An 18,585-nucleotide genomic window follows, 5' to 3' on the forward strand; every position below is an offset into this window, starting at 1 on the left:
AACCCACCCCCCACCCCGCCCCTGAAAACATAAAGTATGGTTCAACCCTGCATCCCCCCGAAAAAAAATCCATTTTTTCATGGGAGCGGGGGTGTTGCCTTCACGAGTTGTACGCTTGTGTGTGTGAAAATAATAAGGTGTCTGTACATGTGCATTTATTGCTGGTCGCCAGGTAAAGGAGACGAGCGTAAGAACCTTCCGCTTCTCTTTGTCTTCAATAATGTAAATGTTTACGCAACTCTATTTGTGAGTACTAGAACTGAACGATGAAAGCAGTTTTATGCCGTGTAAAAACTGAGATCAATTGGCTCAAGTTCATCCATCGGGTACTTGGTGCAGGAGTGATACTCGGCGCACATTGGAGTGGGCTCGGCTTGCGGATATCGCGTGAACTTTAGTTTTGAGCAGCCTAGCTCACGACGAGGTTTGCTCAGCGATATCTCCCGCCCGTATGAGGACTTGCGGCATTTGCAACACTTGTCTCGAACGTCGTAGCACGTCTTGAAGAGCAACGTCGCCGCGTTAAAGCAGGTTCCGGAGGTGTCGTAGATCTTGTACACCACGCGGTTGTTTTGACTCGTGATTGCTGTGCGGCAAGAAAGTGCAATAAGAAACATACGTGAGTGTTCGAATACCATGTACATAGTTAAGTAAATTACGTACATTAGAGTGCATTAGGTAAAAGCAAGAAACTGAGGTGTTTTGCTTCCTAGTGTCGCTAAGGTGGGTGTGTTCAACGTTAGAAGAATTCAGAACGCAAAAGTACGTGAATGACGCATCTTTGCTTCCCTCTCTCGCTATTTGATTTCTCGCGAGAATCGATTAAAAATAGGGCACCTGCTTGCCACGAACGGCCCGGGTCCGATCCTTTATGGGACCGAAGATTTTTATTGTTTATTTTATTTGCATCTTTCTCAATTTTTCGCTCACGGACGATTTTTCGCTCACAAGCGAAGTAGCGACGCCGACACCGACGGCAGCATTTATGCGAAACGAGCTTTCTAACGCTATCGCGTTAAAACGAGTTGACAGTACAGCTTCGCTTATCTGAAACGCGAAATACCGTATACCGACACCTATCACTATATTAATTCTTGGTGCAACTTTTAGCAAATGCACTGCACTAAATTTAGTAAGAAGAATCATAAGATGTACTCACTGAGCTTCATATAGTAAGCGGCCTCGTTGTATGGAGGCAGTACAATCTCCACGATTTCTCTGAGTTCTGCAAAATGAAAAGGGTGCGATCGCGCGAGCTCACGAAGGTATTTGCACAAATTAGGAAATGTTTGTTTATAATTAAAACCTAGCCTTTATACATGTGGCTCTGAGAGTGTTATCCGCCATAAACAGGACAGAGGCCGCAAGGGTAAGCAGGCTGAGACAGCTTCCATTAAGCGTGGAACACTTTAGGGTCCTGGCCTTTCGTATGCTTTCCTATGCGGCCATCGCTTGGCGTAACGCTGGCAACACCACCTATAGCATAGCCATCTGCAGCATATTGCGCGCTCGCTCGCGCCAAGGAGAAGTCTTCTTCCTCTTGTTCTTCGAGCGTCTTGATGACGACATTAAGTGCCCGAAGCTCAACTCAGTGCCCGCAAACTCAAGTGGTCTAATTATCGATCTTTATCAGTCTAAGCAAGTTTAGCTGTACTTCCCCTTCTTACCAAAAATACTTACCTGGAATGTTAGAACTAAATCGAAGTTGAGCGTGAGCTTCCATTTCAAAAAATTTGAGCCCCGTGTACTTAGATTTAGGGGCACGTTAAACAACCCCACGTGGTCGAAATTTCCGGAGCCCTCCACTACGGCGTCTCTCATAATCATATCGTGGTTTTGGGACGTCAAACCCCAGATATTATTATTATTATCCATTTCAAACAATAGGAGCTATCAGAGCAGATTTTTTTTCACTGTTTCAGTCAAACTGCTGCTCTTATTTCAGCTTTACAACCCTTGCGGTGACATCGCCCTGTTTACATTCTTTTATAACATCGTTCAATCAACAGTGGGAGCAGTCGCATATATGAAACGACCCTGTACCACATCCCAAAAGCTTCACAATTATTCCAGCTGTGACCGCATTAATGGTTTAACGCCGTGCATTAAACCACTCTTGTCTATGACACATCGAACTACCCTGATTCTGAATTCGTTTTTTTAGATGTGAAGTATCTTATGGCGGAGTTCAATTCGGTGGTGGTGGTGGTGGTGGTGGTGCGCGGCGTGACCACCCTTACTGCGCATGCGCATACCCTCACCACTCACCCTCTCCCCTCCCCCTCTCCACCTCCCCCTCCACTTCCCTTTCCCCTCTCCACTTCCCCTCTCCCCTCCCCCTTTCCTCTCTTCCTCTGAAACGCGGGCTAGAAATGCCGAAATTCTCTCCTGCGCAACGCCGCGATGAGCACCAGCGCATGCGCGTCCCCTACCCCTCTCTCTTCTCTCCTACGCTGCCCCCCTCTCGCACGCCTGCCGACCGCGTTCCCCGCTAGCCCTGTGAGAATTAAAGGGTCACTAAACCACCAACAGACGCTCGCCTGCTCCTCTCCGTGCCTTTGCTTAGTCGACAACAGCCGCCGTGACGTCACCTGTATGATTAGGTGACGTCGCGAGCAAGAGACGCTGTCAGTGGGCAAACAAGAGCCTGTTTTCTGCTAGTAAATGCGCGCGCTTCTTGCGTTTCCATCTCGGACGCTGAGGAAGGGCACTCGGAGAGGTGGATAGACGAGCCGACGAACGCAGCCTAGCGAAGGAAAGAGCGAAACGAGAAAGCGCGTGCAACTCCGCCAGCGTTCGCTGTAGTCTTGTGCACAACTGCAACGCCACAACTAAAGTTCTACCTTTGGGTGGTTTAGGGGCCATTTAACGGCCAGGCTAGAGGAAAGACAAGACGCGCGTAGCGTTCCTCTTCGCGTTCCACGATGCGAGGTCGGTAGCATGCCCAAAGAACGCCAACGGAACGCGATCGGGCAAGTGCTCCGGCTTCGCATCCCCTCATGGTCCCCTTTAGCGGGAAATGGTGTAATTTTATTTATGTGCGGATCACCTTAGGAGCCCGTACTGTCGTATGCTGTCGTACGCTATCATCGTATGCTGTCATAGTTTGGCGCAACGCAGGCAAAACGACGAATAGCACAGCTTGCGCCAAGGAGAAGACGTCTTCCACTTGTTCTTCGAACGCCGTGATGATGATAAGTGCGGAACACTTTAGGGGCCCGGGCTGTCGTATGCTGTCATATGCCGTCGTATGCTATCGTCTCTTGGCGAAACGGAGGCAAAACCGCGTATGAAAATAGAAAAAAGAGGAAGCAAGCGAGAAATAGAAAGCAAGAAAAAGAAAAGGAAAAAAATAGGAAGTTAATAGAAATAGAGAAAAAAGACATAAAAACTGGAAAAGAGGAAAAGTAAGAAAGAGGAGTGAAGAAAGAGAAAACCGAAAAGAAACTGCCCTGCTCCGCACTTCCTTCAGGCTTGGCACCCCTAGTACGAAGCTGCCTTAACTTTTCAATCAACTGCTCTCATAACAAAGCCAGTTAGAAGCACGGTTGAAACTACTGTCGAATCTCACTGTACGTTTGGCTTTTGGTTTCTACATGAAGTTCAACGTCGCCGTTCTAGTATGACATTTAGCGCGTCCTAGAGCACTGAATGTTCGTGAAAGCCAATGTAAGGGCTCTTTCATTTCTACGTTTAGTCTCAATCACTGAGGAGCATGCGAATATTAACTCTCGCTTAGCCCTATACCATGCCCTATACGCAACACGTTGGTAAAACGGGCTTGGCAAGTGCTCTCACAAGCAAAGGCAAACATTGACGAATGTGAACTCACCACTGCTCGTGAGCGATCCAGCTCCAATGGTGTTATTGTACACTGTCGTGAAGCTTCCACTGCAGCACGCGAAAGCTCTATGGTTATTTATTTAAAGCCGATAACACCTACAGAAAAACCTTCAAAAATACAGAAGGAATAATTGTGGGCACAATATGACAATTCCACTTTTATACACTCAGTCGCCGTCATAAGCCATACATGGAGAGATCTGCGGGTCATGAATGTTTATTTTGTACCCCGCACCTCCACCACATATGAGGAACCGTTTTATTCGAGTCTAGCTCGAGCTGTTCCACAATGATGATGATATATACAGATGAGGAAGTTGCACAAATGATGATTATATGTCGAGATGATAAAGAAGAGTCACTGATTTGTTGCGCTCACACTATTCATATAAAACCGTAGTTAAGCCAGTTTATTATGCAGGGATTTTTGTAGCGACATTAGCATTTAAAAGACAGTACGTTTATACACGCGTACTGTTGCAATGACAAATCATACTATGCCATTGCCAATGCGCACCATCGCTGTGAAAAACTAAAGAATTCGCACGTAAAAGCTAGTAAAGTTATTTTTCGAATTTAACATAAAGCTTAATATTACTTTTCTAATTTCTTACGTCTTAAATGCATCTAAGTTGTTACTCTCTGAACACGCCTTCTCTGCCCGATAACGTGTGTCTTAGTTTTTGTCTACTGTGGTACAGCTCTTTTACTTTGCTCACTTTTTTGGTAATGTGTCTGTGTGTGCGTGTGGGCGTGCATGTGTGTGGGGAGGGGGGCGTGTGTGTGCGCGTGTGTGTGTTTATGTGGGCGTGTGTGCATGTGCGTGCGTGCGTGTGTGTGTGTGGGGGGGGGTTATGACCTCTCACTTCCTTTACCCTCCTCTTCCCGCACAGGTTAGCCAGCCGGTCTAAGCACTCCCTAACATCCCTGTTTTATCAAGCGGCCGCTTTTCTGGCGTTTCTCGTTCTTGCCGCCATTTTGTTTCAGTATCCTTGCTTCTCGATCATATATCTTTAACGTAATTGCTTATTTTCAAGTTTCAGAACATTAGCCGTCATTGCTATTCGCTGTGACTAAGAGATTAAACAACTCATGTTTTATAATAAACTGCGGTGCTGATGTATGGTTTAGAATCTCTACTTGGCACTTCTAGGTGGTGCGGCGCCCGCACTCTATCCAGCAGGAGAAGATCCGTAGTCCTCACCCGTTTGTACAAGACAAATCTATCATTTACACTAGACTTTTCACCCCAGCGACCTCCATATATGACTTGGACCATGTGATAGCCGTAATTATTCCACTTCTCGATCCAACAGCGAATTAGGTACTCACGTCACGTAGCTGTCCAGCTTCCCACGAGTTTCGTACCACGTGGTGGAGAGCACCTGCTTGTCCCTGGGCTTGGTACCGTCCCATAAGATGGCAAAATTCACCGCGCTCGCTGGTTCGATCGTTTCTCCCGATCGGTAGCACTCGTACGTCATAAGTGGCTGTCGCTGCATCAACTGAAGCAGTGATAGGTAAATCTAGGATTTCAGGCATTAGATGAACAATTTGATTACGCTGATTATGTAATAACTTGTACGTTTTCACCTCTTTAGTTTCTTCAACGGTACACGAGCCTGTGACTATCTGGCATTCTCAGACTCCGGCCGCCTCAGTCACAGCATCGCGTCAATGTCCGCAGTGTGTAATTTAAACAATAATGCATTAAGGCAATTGCCCTAACTGCGTTAAAAAAGTTGTCAAAACAACAGTGTTGTTTAAAGTGTAATTCCAGATGTTGGCTGATTCATTTTCTTTTGTTTAAGTTCACATTCTCCTGTGTCCTCATCAGACCCAATGCACACAACAGTAGGCTTCATTTTTTGTCATTTATTAACTTATATTAGGAAAGGTAAGTGTAAAGGATTCTGGGTTATTATAAAAGTACCAGTTTTCGCCAAGTGTTGGGTTATTCGATGTACCAGTTTTCTATAAACTTCGGTGAGGGGTACCGCTGCATTATCTCTGGAGTTGAAATATGCACGAGCAGTACTTATCAAATAGCAATATACAATAGGCTGGAATGGAAAGTGGGGGCAACGGTTTGCCACGTGATCTCGATCGTGTCTGTGCATACGTACATGTTTGCGTGAAGAAAAGACGCTCTTATCTGAATAGGCTGGATACTTTTTTTCGCATAGATGGACATCTACCATTTGGCCGAGAAAGCAATTCTTCACGAACGGACAAGAGCTGCCTTTGAAGCTCCCACAGAAAATCGATGCATTTGGCTAGAGTCGTAAGTAAAAACATATACGAAAGAAATGTCTATAATGTAAGATGCTCTGGGACGCTTTGAAAATGCAGCTGGCTTAATGAGAGCCAAGAGCTACACTCTCGAGTCTGTCTCTTATATAACGTGTTGTGGCCTTTTATTGAAACCTTACTTGCAAAAAAACGTAGAAGTTTGTACTCGCCTCATAAAATGCTTTGGTCCGGCTACATCCCACTGTGGAGAGTACGAAGGTTGTGATAAAGGCACAAATTGACATCGGCTGGCACCTTCTGGTCAACATCATGAAGGGGACCCTGTAAGGCAACGTTCATTAGGTCGCACTTGTAGCACGCCATCTGGTACTACCGCTTCAAAGGCTGCTTTCAATGTGAGTGGGTTGAAGCGCGTTATGATTTGCTCAGGATTTTGTGGACACACGCAGTGCAGAAGTCTCCGAACGTCTTCTGAAAATAAAAAATATTGGGGAAATCGCGCTTCAGGCTTACGAGCCGCGGCCCAACAACTGTGGAGTCGGCGTCATCAAGGGAGTACCTACGGACCTTGATCAACAGGATATTTTCTCGGCACTCCTTCAAAGGGCTCCTGTCAAGTCAGTACGGCGACTTGGAGCGTCGGAAAATGTTCGCATTGTGTTTGCCACAGAAAGTGCTCCTGAGCATGTTATATTGGGATACACACGTTATCGCGTGTACAAGTACATTGAGTCACCGAGACAATGCTCCAAGTGCCAACGTTTTGGACACGTGGCTGGTACCTGTCGGCTGCAAGCGCGGTGCTCGCGCTGCGGAGGTAACCACGAGCGATCCTCCTGCGGAACTGAAGAACCACAGTGTCCAAACTGCAAGAAAAAGCATGAGTCTACGTCACCTCGTTGTCGTGTATTGCGCAAAGAGAAGGAAATACACAACTACAAGAAGAATAACAATGTTGGATACTCTTCTGCAAAGGCGGTCGTGTGCAAGCAGCGGAACGCTTCCAGCAGGCATAGTGGTGAAAAGACGCCTGTGAACAACACAAGTGCATCGGAAAAAGCATTTGAAACGACACCACGAATTGACGACACGGATGAATTCCCATCTCTGCCGCCTCGCCCAACGGCACAAACATCGATTTTGACTACAACTGCAGCTGCAGCTCCAATTAATGTTCCGACTGTTGGAGTTCAGCAGAGCACAGCTGGTCCGTCGACAAGACCACGGTCCTCATATCCATGGAGTGGACCGCGAGAGCGCAGCACTCGGCAAGGCAACGAAACCACATTCTCATTGTTATCTGCTCTTGTCGACGCTGCTCGCAGCTTCCTCGCACCCATGTCTTCTCCGGTCGCAAAAGCCATCTTGACACTGCTGGACCTTATTTTGCCTATTCTGGAAAAATGGCGCTAGCAACGCAACAACTCAGCTTGACCAACATCCGAAACAACGCCACCATATTTCAATGGAACGCCTGCAGCCTCCGCTGTCGTCTCTCGGACTTCAGGCAATTTGTACACAAGCACCGCTTCCCGGTAATCGCAATTTCGGAATCCCGAGTGCGCACCAGCATTCGCCTTTCTGGATACACTCTCATTTTTTCGTCGACTGGAGTGGATACCAATAGAGTCATGTTGGCGGTCCGCAATGATCTGACTTTTAAGGCTCATTACCTGCCAGTTGACACGTCAAACGAATATGTGGCAGCGACAGTAAAGTGGAACAATTTGACATTTACGGTGATTGCGGCATATATACCTCCTCGAGCAAGATTTGACGTGGACAGACTGCAAGAAGTACTAGATGCGACACCTGGACCGCACATTTTAACAGGGGATTTCAACGCACATCACCCAGCCTGGGGTGGCAGAAGATCGTCTGCACGAGGTCGGCGTCTTCTCGAAGTAGCTCACAAAAATGACCTGGTAGTTCTCAACGACGGTCGGCCAACCTTCTACCAGGGAGATCGATCCAGTGCGCTAGACGTCACCATGATGTCCTCTTGCCTCACGCGGGCGGCAACCTGGTTCCCAGATATTGAAAGTCACGGCAGCGACCACGTGCCAACGTACATCTCTTTGGGCTGCCCTCTGCAGCATATAAAAGGCAAGATTGTTCGCTGCACTGACTGGGAAGTGTACAGCGCGACTCTCGAAGATTCATACTCATCTGAGATGACCTACGACGAATTTGTGGATGCTATATGTCAAACAAAGCACAGTAGCACTAAGCATCTCAAGCCGCCTGGGAATCGCAAAACGGCTGACATTGAGTACGAGAGACTTCGAGCAATACGCCGCAGATCTGAGAGGCGTGCTCGTAGAACGCTATCTATAGACGACATTCGCGAAGCCAGGCGAACGCAGAAACGCATTCAACGTCATCTAGACAAGCTGGACAGGCGACAGTGGCGCACTTTCTGCTCCAAGCTTGATCCCAGAAAACCTCTGTCTAGAATATGGAATATAGCGCGAAGCTTGAGGATCCCGCCGACACAACTGCATCCTTTTAGTTCTGTTGCACTATCCCGCAACGTCAGTGAGTTGGACATGGCGGAGGCTTTTTGCTACAAGATAACTACAGCAACGGCGATCGCAACCATACCACGATTGGCACAGAATGTCTCTGCTGCTGTGACAGTAGACACTAGTGTGACGGACGAGCCGTTCTCGTTCCAGGAACTGCTCGGCGCCCTGGCTTCAGTAAACAAAACATCATCTCCTGGACCTGACTCCATCAGCTATGCTGAGCTGTCGCATCTGGGTGACAAGGCGAAGATGCACCTTCTTGCTATCTTCAATGCCAGCTGGAAGAGGGGTCGACTCGAACCTAGTTGGAAACGGGCTCGAATCATCCCTGTCCTCAAACCTGGCAAGACTCCAACAGATATAAACTCCTATCGTCCGATAGCTCTTCTCAGCTGTGTGGGGAAGATTATGGAGAAGATGGTGCTGATGCGTCTGGATTGGGTTCTGGTGAGCGCTAACGCCTATCCCCCACAGATGTCGGGTTTCAGAAAGGGCCGCAATAGCATAGATAACGTCATCAGTCTTGCCAACTGCATTAGGCTTAACAAACTTGCACATAACATTACCATTGCTGTGTTCCTTGACATCAGGGGCGCATTTGATAACGTGACACACGAGGCGATCTTACACACTCTGAGGTCTGCAGGAGTCAGTGGCTGTATGTACAGCTGGATTTCTGACTATCTCACTGACCGGTTGGTGTACATGACTACGAAAGACGGCGACACCACTTTTCATACAGTGCCTCGTGGGGTCCCTCAGGGTGGTGTATTAAGCCCGACTTTATTTAATGTTTCGCTCATTGGTCTGGAAAATGTGTCCCTGCATCGGTTGAGTTATCCTTATATGCAGATGACATCTGCATATGGAGCAGTGGCCGCAACCGTCGAGTACTACGCGGAAGACTGCAGAAGGCCATTAAATCCATTGAGACTTTTTTACGAACACGTGGGCTATCCATATCACCCGACAAGTGTGCCGCCATTGCCTTTACCAACGGGATATGTCGCACTACAAGTTAAAGATTGCGGGCTCTCACATCCCATACGTGTCAAGTCACAAATTTTTGGGAGTGATCTTCGACAGATCCATGACGTGGTCTCCTCACATTCGATCACTAAAAGAGAAGCTCGCATCATACGCGAACATCTTCCGCATGATGTCAAGTAAAGCTGAAGGCTGCTCCGTGAGTGCACTGCTGCGAATGTATACAGCATTATGTGAAGGTCTCCTGCGGTACAGTCTTCCTGCACTACAGGGCCTCACCAAATCAAATATTCAGGTGCTCACGAGCATGCAAGTCAAAGCCTTGAGGGTGTGCCTAGGTTTACCGAAAAATACATCGACAGTCGGGACCTTGACAGAAAGCAAACGTCTTTCGGCTGCCCTGCTAATGAAGCAAGAGTTCCTCCGAGTCTGTCTGCGTTTTGCGGCAAGGGTACAAGATCATCCACTTGCTTCAGTCAGCATTTCTGAGGTGCGAATGTTACTCCCCCCGACGTATGAACAGCCGTCGATATTGTCGGGGCCTCCATGGCAGCTTCCTTCCTGGACGATAGTCACGACAGTGCCGGGGTTCAAGAGCAAGAGAAACACACCTGGGCCAGCGTTGACGTACTTCGCTCTTGAACACATCAACACCAACTATAGAACCCGCCGTCACGTTTATACAGATGGGTCTGTCACAGATGGATCATCTGCTATAGGTGTGTGGATACCGTCGGCGAATGTCACCATCACAGCCACTCTCAGCCACCGTACATCCGCCGCTGCCACTGAGCTGGCTGCATTGCGGAGGGCGCTTGCATATATTAAAGATCAGAGACCCGACTCTTGGGTGATATTCTCCGACTCACGAGCCGCACTGCAGTCCCTGAAATCTCCACGTACGCAAGACCAACTAGTCCTAGACATCAGGCGCCTAGGCAATAATGCTCATGAACTACACCACGATGTAGTACTGCAGTGGCTGCCCGCTCACTGCGGCATCGAAGGGAATGTTCGAGCTGACTCCGCTGCCAGAGCTGCGCATGACACAGCATCTGAGGAAATTGAAATTCCTTTTTCAAGAAAAGACGCAGCGATTCTGGTGTCTGCGTTCGCGCGTAATCTGCAGAGAACAATATGGAGCGATGCGAACAACCAGTATGGACCGCTGCACAGAATAGACCCGACGTGTAGCTTTCATGTGCCGCAGGGATTAACCAGACAAGATGAAACTTGCATTCACCGGCTGAGACTCGACGTTGCCTACACGAAATACTTCAAGCACAAGATCAGGCAGTCGGACTCACCCATGTGCACCACATGTAACACTCGGGAAGACCTAAAGCACGTACTCTGCGACTGTTCCCAATACGACGCAGAACGACAGATTCTGAAGGAGGCACTTCATTTGCAACGCGGCACGAGCTTGGAGCTGCGGCACCTTCTCGGCCCGTGGCAAGACAACAGTTGTGCGATGCGCAGCACAAAGCGCTGTTGGCGTTTTTGAGGAACACTCAGCTTAACCAAAGCCTGTGAAGGACTCTTCTTATGAATATATGTGTGTTTGTGACTGTATGTACTATTTGTGTGTATATGGTGTATATGTGATCATTGTATATACCATAATCACCCGACACCTGGAGTAGCAAGCCAGGCGACAAACCAGGCTAACCTCTCCGGGCATTTCATTAAAGAATCTTATCTCTATCTCCTGTAAGGCAAGGCATATTTCACAGTGAATTCATGGCACCCTTTACACAAATACAGCTGCGTATCATGTGCTCTCCCGAGTCTGAGTGATGTATGGTGCTTTGAAACACCGCTGTTATCAAGTATGTGTCTGTGTGCGTGTGTTTTGTTTTGTGTGTGGGTTGTTAACGTCTAAGTATATTTCAATTCTCTGGATCAATGAAGGTCAAGATGGAAGTCACAGCAAGAGCGTGAAAGGACTCACGTTATCTCTCGTAAAGCAACTTCAGTGGAATTATGGATACAAAAGTGCATAAGTAGTCTCCCTAAAGCCACAAATTTCGCTACTTGCAAGTTTTGAGGAGAGAAACTCCGGAGAGAGAAAAGGCAAGGAGGGTAGTAAAACGCGAGCTGGATTCCACCTTGATTTTGGGGTATACAGCCAGAAGATATCTTTAGGAATGACGGTTTTCAATTAGCAGGTTTGAAGAGTCAGATTTTGTAGATGTGATAATGGCTTAAGGATATCAGATGATAACTTCAACGCACTGACGGGCTCTCAGTGTATACCGCTACGCAGACTTGAATGAAACTGCCCACTCAAGTACTTCAGAATCTATTTTATGTTGTTCATGAGATTTTCTTTCTGGTTAATATCTCTTCACCGTGAATTGGGACCCAACTGTGCACGCCACCGCCATCACGAAGATTTCCCTGATCATAAATCGAGTAGTTACCACCATTCGTGACAGGAAACTATGCGATAAAAGTCGTAGTGAAAACCAATCGTGAACGCCACTTCGCGAACAAAACAGAGCTGGAGAATGGGCGAGTTGCTAATGAGGATCCAAAAAGCGGTGCTTTCATGCTTCACGCGGTGTATTATCTACGCGAGCAAGATTTTAAAATCTTTTCATGATGAGTCTCTAAGCTTTACCTGTATGCAACTACTGACTGACCCTGACCTTGCGTGTCCTGCCAAAAGTTTTTGACGATCGAGTTATGCAAAATCGCTCCAATCCTTCCTGCCTACTTTGTAACGTACCTTTATACCTCACATACCGGCGGCTTCGCATTGGGAATGTAGGACACAAAAAAGCAAAACGCTGTTCTACTTTCTCTACAGCGAGGTTAGATTAAACTGCGTTGCAGTAGCACTCGGTAACATCCGCTCCATCTCAAAACGGAGGTCACTGTCCGATAATATTCGTTTTAAATAAAATAAAAATGTCGAAATGTTGTTTTTAAATGTATTTTATGTTCTCGTACCACATTCATCGCTGTAGGTATGGCCGCACGCAGGCTACAATGACGAATTTATAACAGAATAAAGTTTTTCTGTGTGGTCTTTATAAGCTCTCTTATACCGTCATTTAGCCTTTATAGCAGTGGTTAGTACAAGAGTATAATGAGAAACATTAGCGCAACGTATGGAGCGGTGTGATTGCAGAGTAAAACACAGAACCGATTGTCGGTGGAAGATGAAAGCTTGAACGGATGAAAAATTCGTCAACACGGGGTGTAACCGACGTTTCGACAAGTGGACTTGTCTTCTTCAAGGCTGCAACTGCAACAAAGCAGTTGTAGCCTTGAAGAAGACAAGTCCGCCCGTCGAAACGTCGGCTCCAGTGACTTCATGGGTTGAAGAATTTTTCATCCCGTAGAACAGATTTGTTACATAAGTATAGCGATGCAGATTTTTCAGTATAAGAAAGATGTCAAAGATTGGCCCGAGATTTATTGTTTAGAAAATTGCATCAATCAACAGTGAAAGGGTGCTGGTAAAATATAAGCAACAGATTCCATAGTTTAAAAAGAAATTCTTCATCTACTGTTGTAACCGTAAATCGAAAGGGGAAAAATAGCTCAAAGGGACGCTGCCGAAATTTTATTATCAAGCACGGCAGCAAGCGCATCAGGTAGCGAATGCCCCTTATGATGTTGCTAAGTAACTTGCGTTATGCTGTTTCGCTGCAACTGCTGTTACTATAGAAGTTACAGCAAAAGAGGCAACCTGCCTCGTTCGACTTTCCCGAATGGGTGGCGCTTGCGGATTACCCTCGCACAGCACGCGTTCGGCCTCTATAATGTAGTCCAAGGATGTCTACCTCAATAAATTATGGTTTACATGAAAAGTTCTTTTCTCTATTTTTTCTTCTTTAGCTCGCGTTCTACTTCTAGTAGCTATAGTACCGATTATCGTTTTATTTATTAAGCAATTAATTATTTATTTAAGTTAAAAAGGGTTTATGTGCCAAAACCACGATATGATTACAAGGTTATCCGTAGTGGTTAACTTCGGATTAATCTTGATTGCTAACGTTCTTTGACGTACATCTAAATACATATGCCTGGGCGTTTTATTAGGTTGCGCTTTGCATACATCTTTTCTTTAATCGAGAAATGAGAACAATTATAGTTCTGGAAAATAGCATTTAATCCAAGAAACAAAAATGCCGGCTGTAGCCATTTGAAATAGGATGCTTTGCTGGGCGAGTTGGTTCATGGCTTTAAAGTGAGAGTAGAGTGCAAAAAAGGACAGTACGATAGATACAAGAAAACTGGATTAGTGCTCTCATTTAAAACTTGTTTCTAAAAGTGATTTAAAACTTCATTCTCTGGCGACTAATACTCCTCAAACATAGTCCTATAATCAGTTTAGCTTGCCCTCGGGCGTTTATGTGCTGACTCTTCCTCAGTAAACATTTGCGCACGCCTACGTGACATTAACAAATCACATAAATGGTGTTTAATAAGCACAATTTATTCGTCATGAGAATGCAATAACCTTAAAATAAAAAGAACCGCACATGACCCACAAATAATTTCGCCGTATAGTTAAAAAACGTTCTGACTGAGCAACGTTCATGCACCGTAAAACTTGTGGCCTATAGAACAACAACAAAAAATAATAATAATAAGCACACTCTATCCAAACTCTCCCGTTATATGAAGGTTAATATCTCAATAGGCTATTCATGTTTATCGCGGTGACTAAACTGCTTTGAACTTTGAAAGTTCTTGCGGGGCTTCTTTTGTCACTTACTCGTATTAACCATAAATGCGTCGCACGTTCCGTCGCATCTAGTGAATTCCAGAACTCTCGCGTTTCAGAGCCTGGTCCGTTTTATCATCATCAGAGTTCGGCAATTTTATCATCGCCCTCGTCCCCGCTGGGTCCAATCACCGATCTACTTGTGTTGTTAATTTCTGGCTGGCTGCAACATCGGGGCACCAAGCGGGTTCGCCTGTAAAGTTGAGCAGCGGAATAAGCCGCAAAAAACGCCTACAGCCTGTGTCATATGGAAGGCTTCGTCGAACGCTGTCGACCACGCGGAAGCAATCAAGTCGAATGAGCTGATCGGTCAGTGAAGCCCGCAGGGCATGCCATGATTTCGCTTTTCGCAACGCAGTACACCACTATTAAATTGCATTTTGCTGCGGTTACCTTCCGCGTGTTAGAGCGCGAGCCGAGAACCCATATATTGGTCTAAACTGCCGCCAGCTGTGTCAGTGGGGTCATTCTGTGGGCAGCACGATGGACACAGCTCTCTGGTACTGTTGCCTCCTATTGGGTCTCGCCACCACCGATGGTGTCCAGAACGTTTTGCAAGGGGCTGCGAAGCGTGTAGCCGAGTGTGGGAGGAACCCGGCGTACAGCTTTGTTCGAGTGGAAGGCCAGGGTGAGTTCATCGTTGTCGCTGGAGATGTTCCTGGTGCCTAACCTTTCTTACTGCCCGAAGAAACGTAACTCTCATATCCTTGCGGACTCTCTTGTATATATTACCGATATCACCACCATATCGATATCTGTAGGAAAGCATTCAATATAACTGTCACGATAACCACTTTCTGTGCTAATAATATTATCTGGGGTTTTACTTGCCAAAATCACGATATGATTACGAGGCACGCCGAAATTGAAGACTTCGGAAATGTTTACTATCTGGTCTTCTTTAACGCTTTAGCGTGCACGGACATTGCACAGTACACGGGCCTCCAGCATTTCGCCTTCATTGAAATGCGACCGCCGCGGCCGGGATCGAACCCGCGACCTTCGGGTCAGCAGACGAGCGTCGTACCGCGGCGGACAACCGTTTTTGTGTTGCCTCAAGAAAACAAGTCCCAGCGTTTTCTACGAACACTGTTAAAGTAGCACACATGCTTAAGGGGAAAAAGAAGTCATTTGACCCTTTTATTGTGAGTCCTGACTCGTCACGTATATCGCTCTCTTTAAAGAGACACGTGAGCTCTCTTTCGAGACCATTGTACTCTCTTCTGAGAGTCGTGGCACCCAAAAGAGTGTTAACGTTTCCCTTTAAAGAGAGTCATAAACCAGGCAAGTCAGAGCTCACGTAAAAGAGTAACACGAGCTCTTTTTTTCTTAGAGTATGAAAATGAAATACCGTTTAACTGAATGAGTTTTCCATGACGCTGCCAACACTACTCCCATAGTCGGCATAATGTTCCAGTTTCGTAGACAGTTGCAGTGAGCGCTGTCGTTTGTCGACTGTGAGCTGGAAGAAGCATAAACGCGTTCATCGTAGGTCGTTGCCTGCTGCCCTGAATGCGCGTTCTAGTTCAGGCACAAACGCGCTTCCTTCGTGGAAAAATGCGAGGTTCGTTTATGTGCCCTTAACAGCTTCAAGCCTGAAAGCATGAGATCAGGGTCTCGTATTTTCAAGGCAGTTCAATGCTACAACGTTTAATAGCAACTCTTACTCTAGCGAATCAATATCGCGAATATTGTATTACACTTGTAAGGGGGCAAACAGTTCTCCCAAACAAAATGTTTTTCCACTTGTGTTCTACCATTGTTATACAGTCAGTTGTCCTGGATTATAATCTTATTCTTTTCGTTCCATATCACATTTCACTCTCTGACATTAGCTGGAAGATGACGATAGCTAAAATGGTTTACGAAAAATAAGTCAGCACTGACAACAAGGCAAGACACCCTGAAAGGCCGGCAATGTGGAGTCACTGAATGCACATTTGTTCTGGGATATAAAACAAGTAATCACAAACGAAACCTGCATGTGTTTTGTCAGCATAGATCCATCTGTAGAGGACAGAGATCTTTGAGTGGAACAGTGCAGGATATGAAACGGGTGCTTTTAAATGTTTAATGTGAGCTGCTCAATTCTTGATTCAGGGTCCATATAGCCTGTATCGTGCTGCCGTATGATGGAAGAGGAGGAGGAGGAACCTTCACGGAAGCGGGTGATGCTAGATAGCCCTCATTCCCACCGGGCTGGTCGACATCCCTATTCCGGGACGGCATTAGTCGAAGCCGCCGCCCGAGCCCGCTGGACCAGAGTTCGTTGTGCCTCTATAGTTCTGAGCTTTTGAGCAGGGTCACCTCCCAGTCCTGTTTCTCGTGGTTGGGGATTGGGGTCAATTTGGGTTGAGCTGGCAGGCTCAGACCATATCGTAAGTGTTGGCCACCTTACCGCAGTGCTGGCACTGCACACTTATTTTTGGGTCGTCATGTTTTAGTACGGCTGGACATAGCAGCGTGTTTGTCTATAGGCGTCGCAGGACGCGCTCCTCCGTTTCCGAGAGCCCCTTCGCTGGTGCGGGATACAAACAGCGTTTTTCCACATAGTAATCTCTAATTTCTCGGAACCGTGGTAAAGGTGGGGGACGTTCCTGTCTATCAGGGCAACGGGGAGTCTCCCGGCAAGTAAGCGCGCGGGCCACAGCATCTGCAGCCTCGTTACAACGGAGACCCTGATGGCCTGGAGTCCAAATTTTTGCTTTTGGGTGGGATCGCGGACCCTGATGCTGAATTTCAATATTATACTGGCCAGCGGAGAGATTTCTCCTGCCATATAGCTCTCGCAGGCTCCTCGAGAGTCTGTAACTATTCGTTGTGATTTAGGATGGGATACCGCCAATGCGATAGCTACCTCCTCCAACTCATTTGAGTTTGTGGCTTTGAAAGTGACGCTGTGCACCTGCGTTCCTTGATGTACGACCACCGCCATGTTGTACCCCCTGGGCGACGGTCCAGCCACGTCGACGTAATAGACCCCATTACGGGAGCCAAGCCGTTTTCCGAGCGCCTCGGCGCGCGCTTGCCTTCTACCCTCGTGCGTCTGCCTAGTCATATTTCGGGGGAGCGGAGACACCCAGATTTTTGTTCTCCGAAGGTCGGTGATACGTTCCGTGTGTCCAGTTTCGCATTCCTGTCTGATCCATAGGTGGTCCAGTAGGCGCCTTCCCGGGGCGGTCTGCGTGAGACGCGTGTACTGATTTGTCAGATCTGCTTCGCTTAGCTCCTGTATGGAGTTGAAGACTCCCATTGCAGAGACTTGAAGTACTGGTGGGTATAGGTCAAGGGCGCGTCTAATTACTTTCTTGAAAATCGCGTCGACTCTGCTCTCTTCGTGTATAGTAAAGTTGGTCTACTTGGAATATTTGCATGGTTGATGCAGCGCTGAAAGACAAAGACGTTGAGCCAGAAAGCACAGGACGAGAGTTGCCTCGTAACTATATCATTTGTTATAAGGTATCGAACATTAACGCACTAGAATCCGTTCAAAAGAAAGCCATCCGTCCCATTTTCCGTCGTTTTTCTCACCCTCCGCCTTGCTACGCTACGCCTTGCTACGCTACGCCTTGCTACGCTAGTTCTACAACACCTGTCCGAGTAACGGCATCTCGAATGCCTAAAATTGCTGCATATTCTCGTTACCTCTCCACGCTACTCATTAACTAACGAATGTCTGTCTCCGGTTAAACTGAAACCCACAACGAATAGCCACAAAGTTAACCTCAAGTGGTTCCAACCCCGTACTAACATATTTAAATTCAGCTTCCTTCCGCACACTATTGAAAAATGAAATTTATTGCCTGGTACAACTAGATCGTTGCCTTTAGCAGATTTCCTGCGTGAATGTATTAATTCGCGCTATGCTTCTGAAGAGTTTCTGTATTCTTGTTTTTTTTCCCCCTTGCAGTGTTGCATTGCTTTGTTCTGTTGTACACCAATGTAGAACCCCACTCCTACGATCGCTCATATTGGGCTGTGGTACGTAAAAATAAATAAATAAATAAAGTACTCTCTATCCTCCAGTGGATAGAAGCTTGACAGTCGCTTTAGAGCCGGTAGGCGTATACATCTGTTCTGCGTAATGAACTAATATACCACGACATGAAACGTGTAACTATAATGTTAGCTCATACGTGCCCCTTAAGAGGTCCTGCGACACTTTTGCGACTGCCTTATTTAGCTCCGCAAATGTGTGTAGTAATGAATGCCGAGACGAACGCAAAAAGA

General features: G+C 46.8%; 1 protein-coding gene across 1 annotated transcript; it reads right to left on the minus strand.

Moving 5' to 3' along the window:
* Nucleotides 1-218: 218 nt before the first annotated feature.
* Nucleotides 219-5,341, minus strand: LOC119394595 (uncharacterized). The gene is made up of 4 exons (XM_037661913.2): nt 5,176-5,341; nt 3,833-3,891; nt 1,160-1,225; nt 219-586 (listed from the first exon to the last, which is right to left on the minus strand). Exons 1-4 carry the CDS (start codon nt 5,325-5,327, stop codon nt 279-281), a joined length of 585 nt encoding a protein of 194 aa, XP_037517841.2. The 5' UTR covers nt 5,328-5,341; the 3' UTR covers nt 219-278.
* Nucleotides 5,342-18,585: the final 13,244 nt, after the last annotated feature.

Source organism: Rhipicephalus sanguineus, chromosome 5, assembly GCF_013339695.2.
Source record: "Rhipicephalus sanguineus isolate Rsan-2018 chromosome 5, BIME_Rsan_1.4, whole genome shotgun sequence".
Taxonomy (NCBI): domain Eukaryota; kingdom Metazoa; phylum Arthropoda; class Arachnida; order Ixodida; family Ixodidae; genus Rhipicephalus; species Rhipicephalus sanguineus.

What these genes read in the sequence shown, in the direction of transcription:
- LOC119394595 (XM_037661913.2), bottom strand. Translation starts at nt 5,327, where the DNA reads ATGACGTACGAGTGCTACCGATCGGGAGAAACGATCGAACCAGCGAGC. An exon ending in AAGCTGGACAGCTACGTGAC is followed by an intron (nt 3,892 to 5,175) that starts GTGAGTACCTAA and finishes CGCGTGCTGCAG; the next exon opens with TGGAAGCTTCACGACAGTGT. An exon ending in TGGATCGCTCACGAGCAGTG is followed by an intron (nt 1,226 to 3,832) that starts GTGAGTTCACAT and finishes TTCATTTTGCAG; the next exon opens with AACTCAGAGAAATCGTGGAG.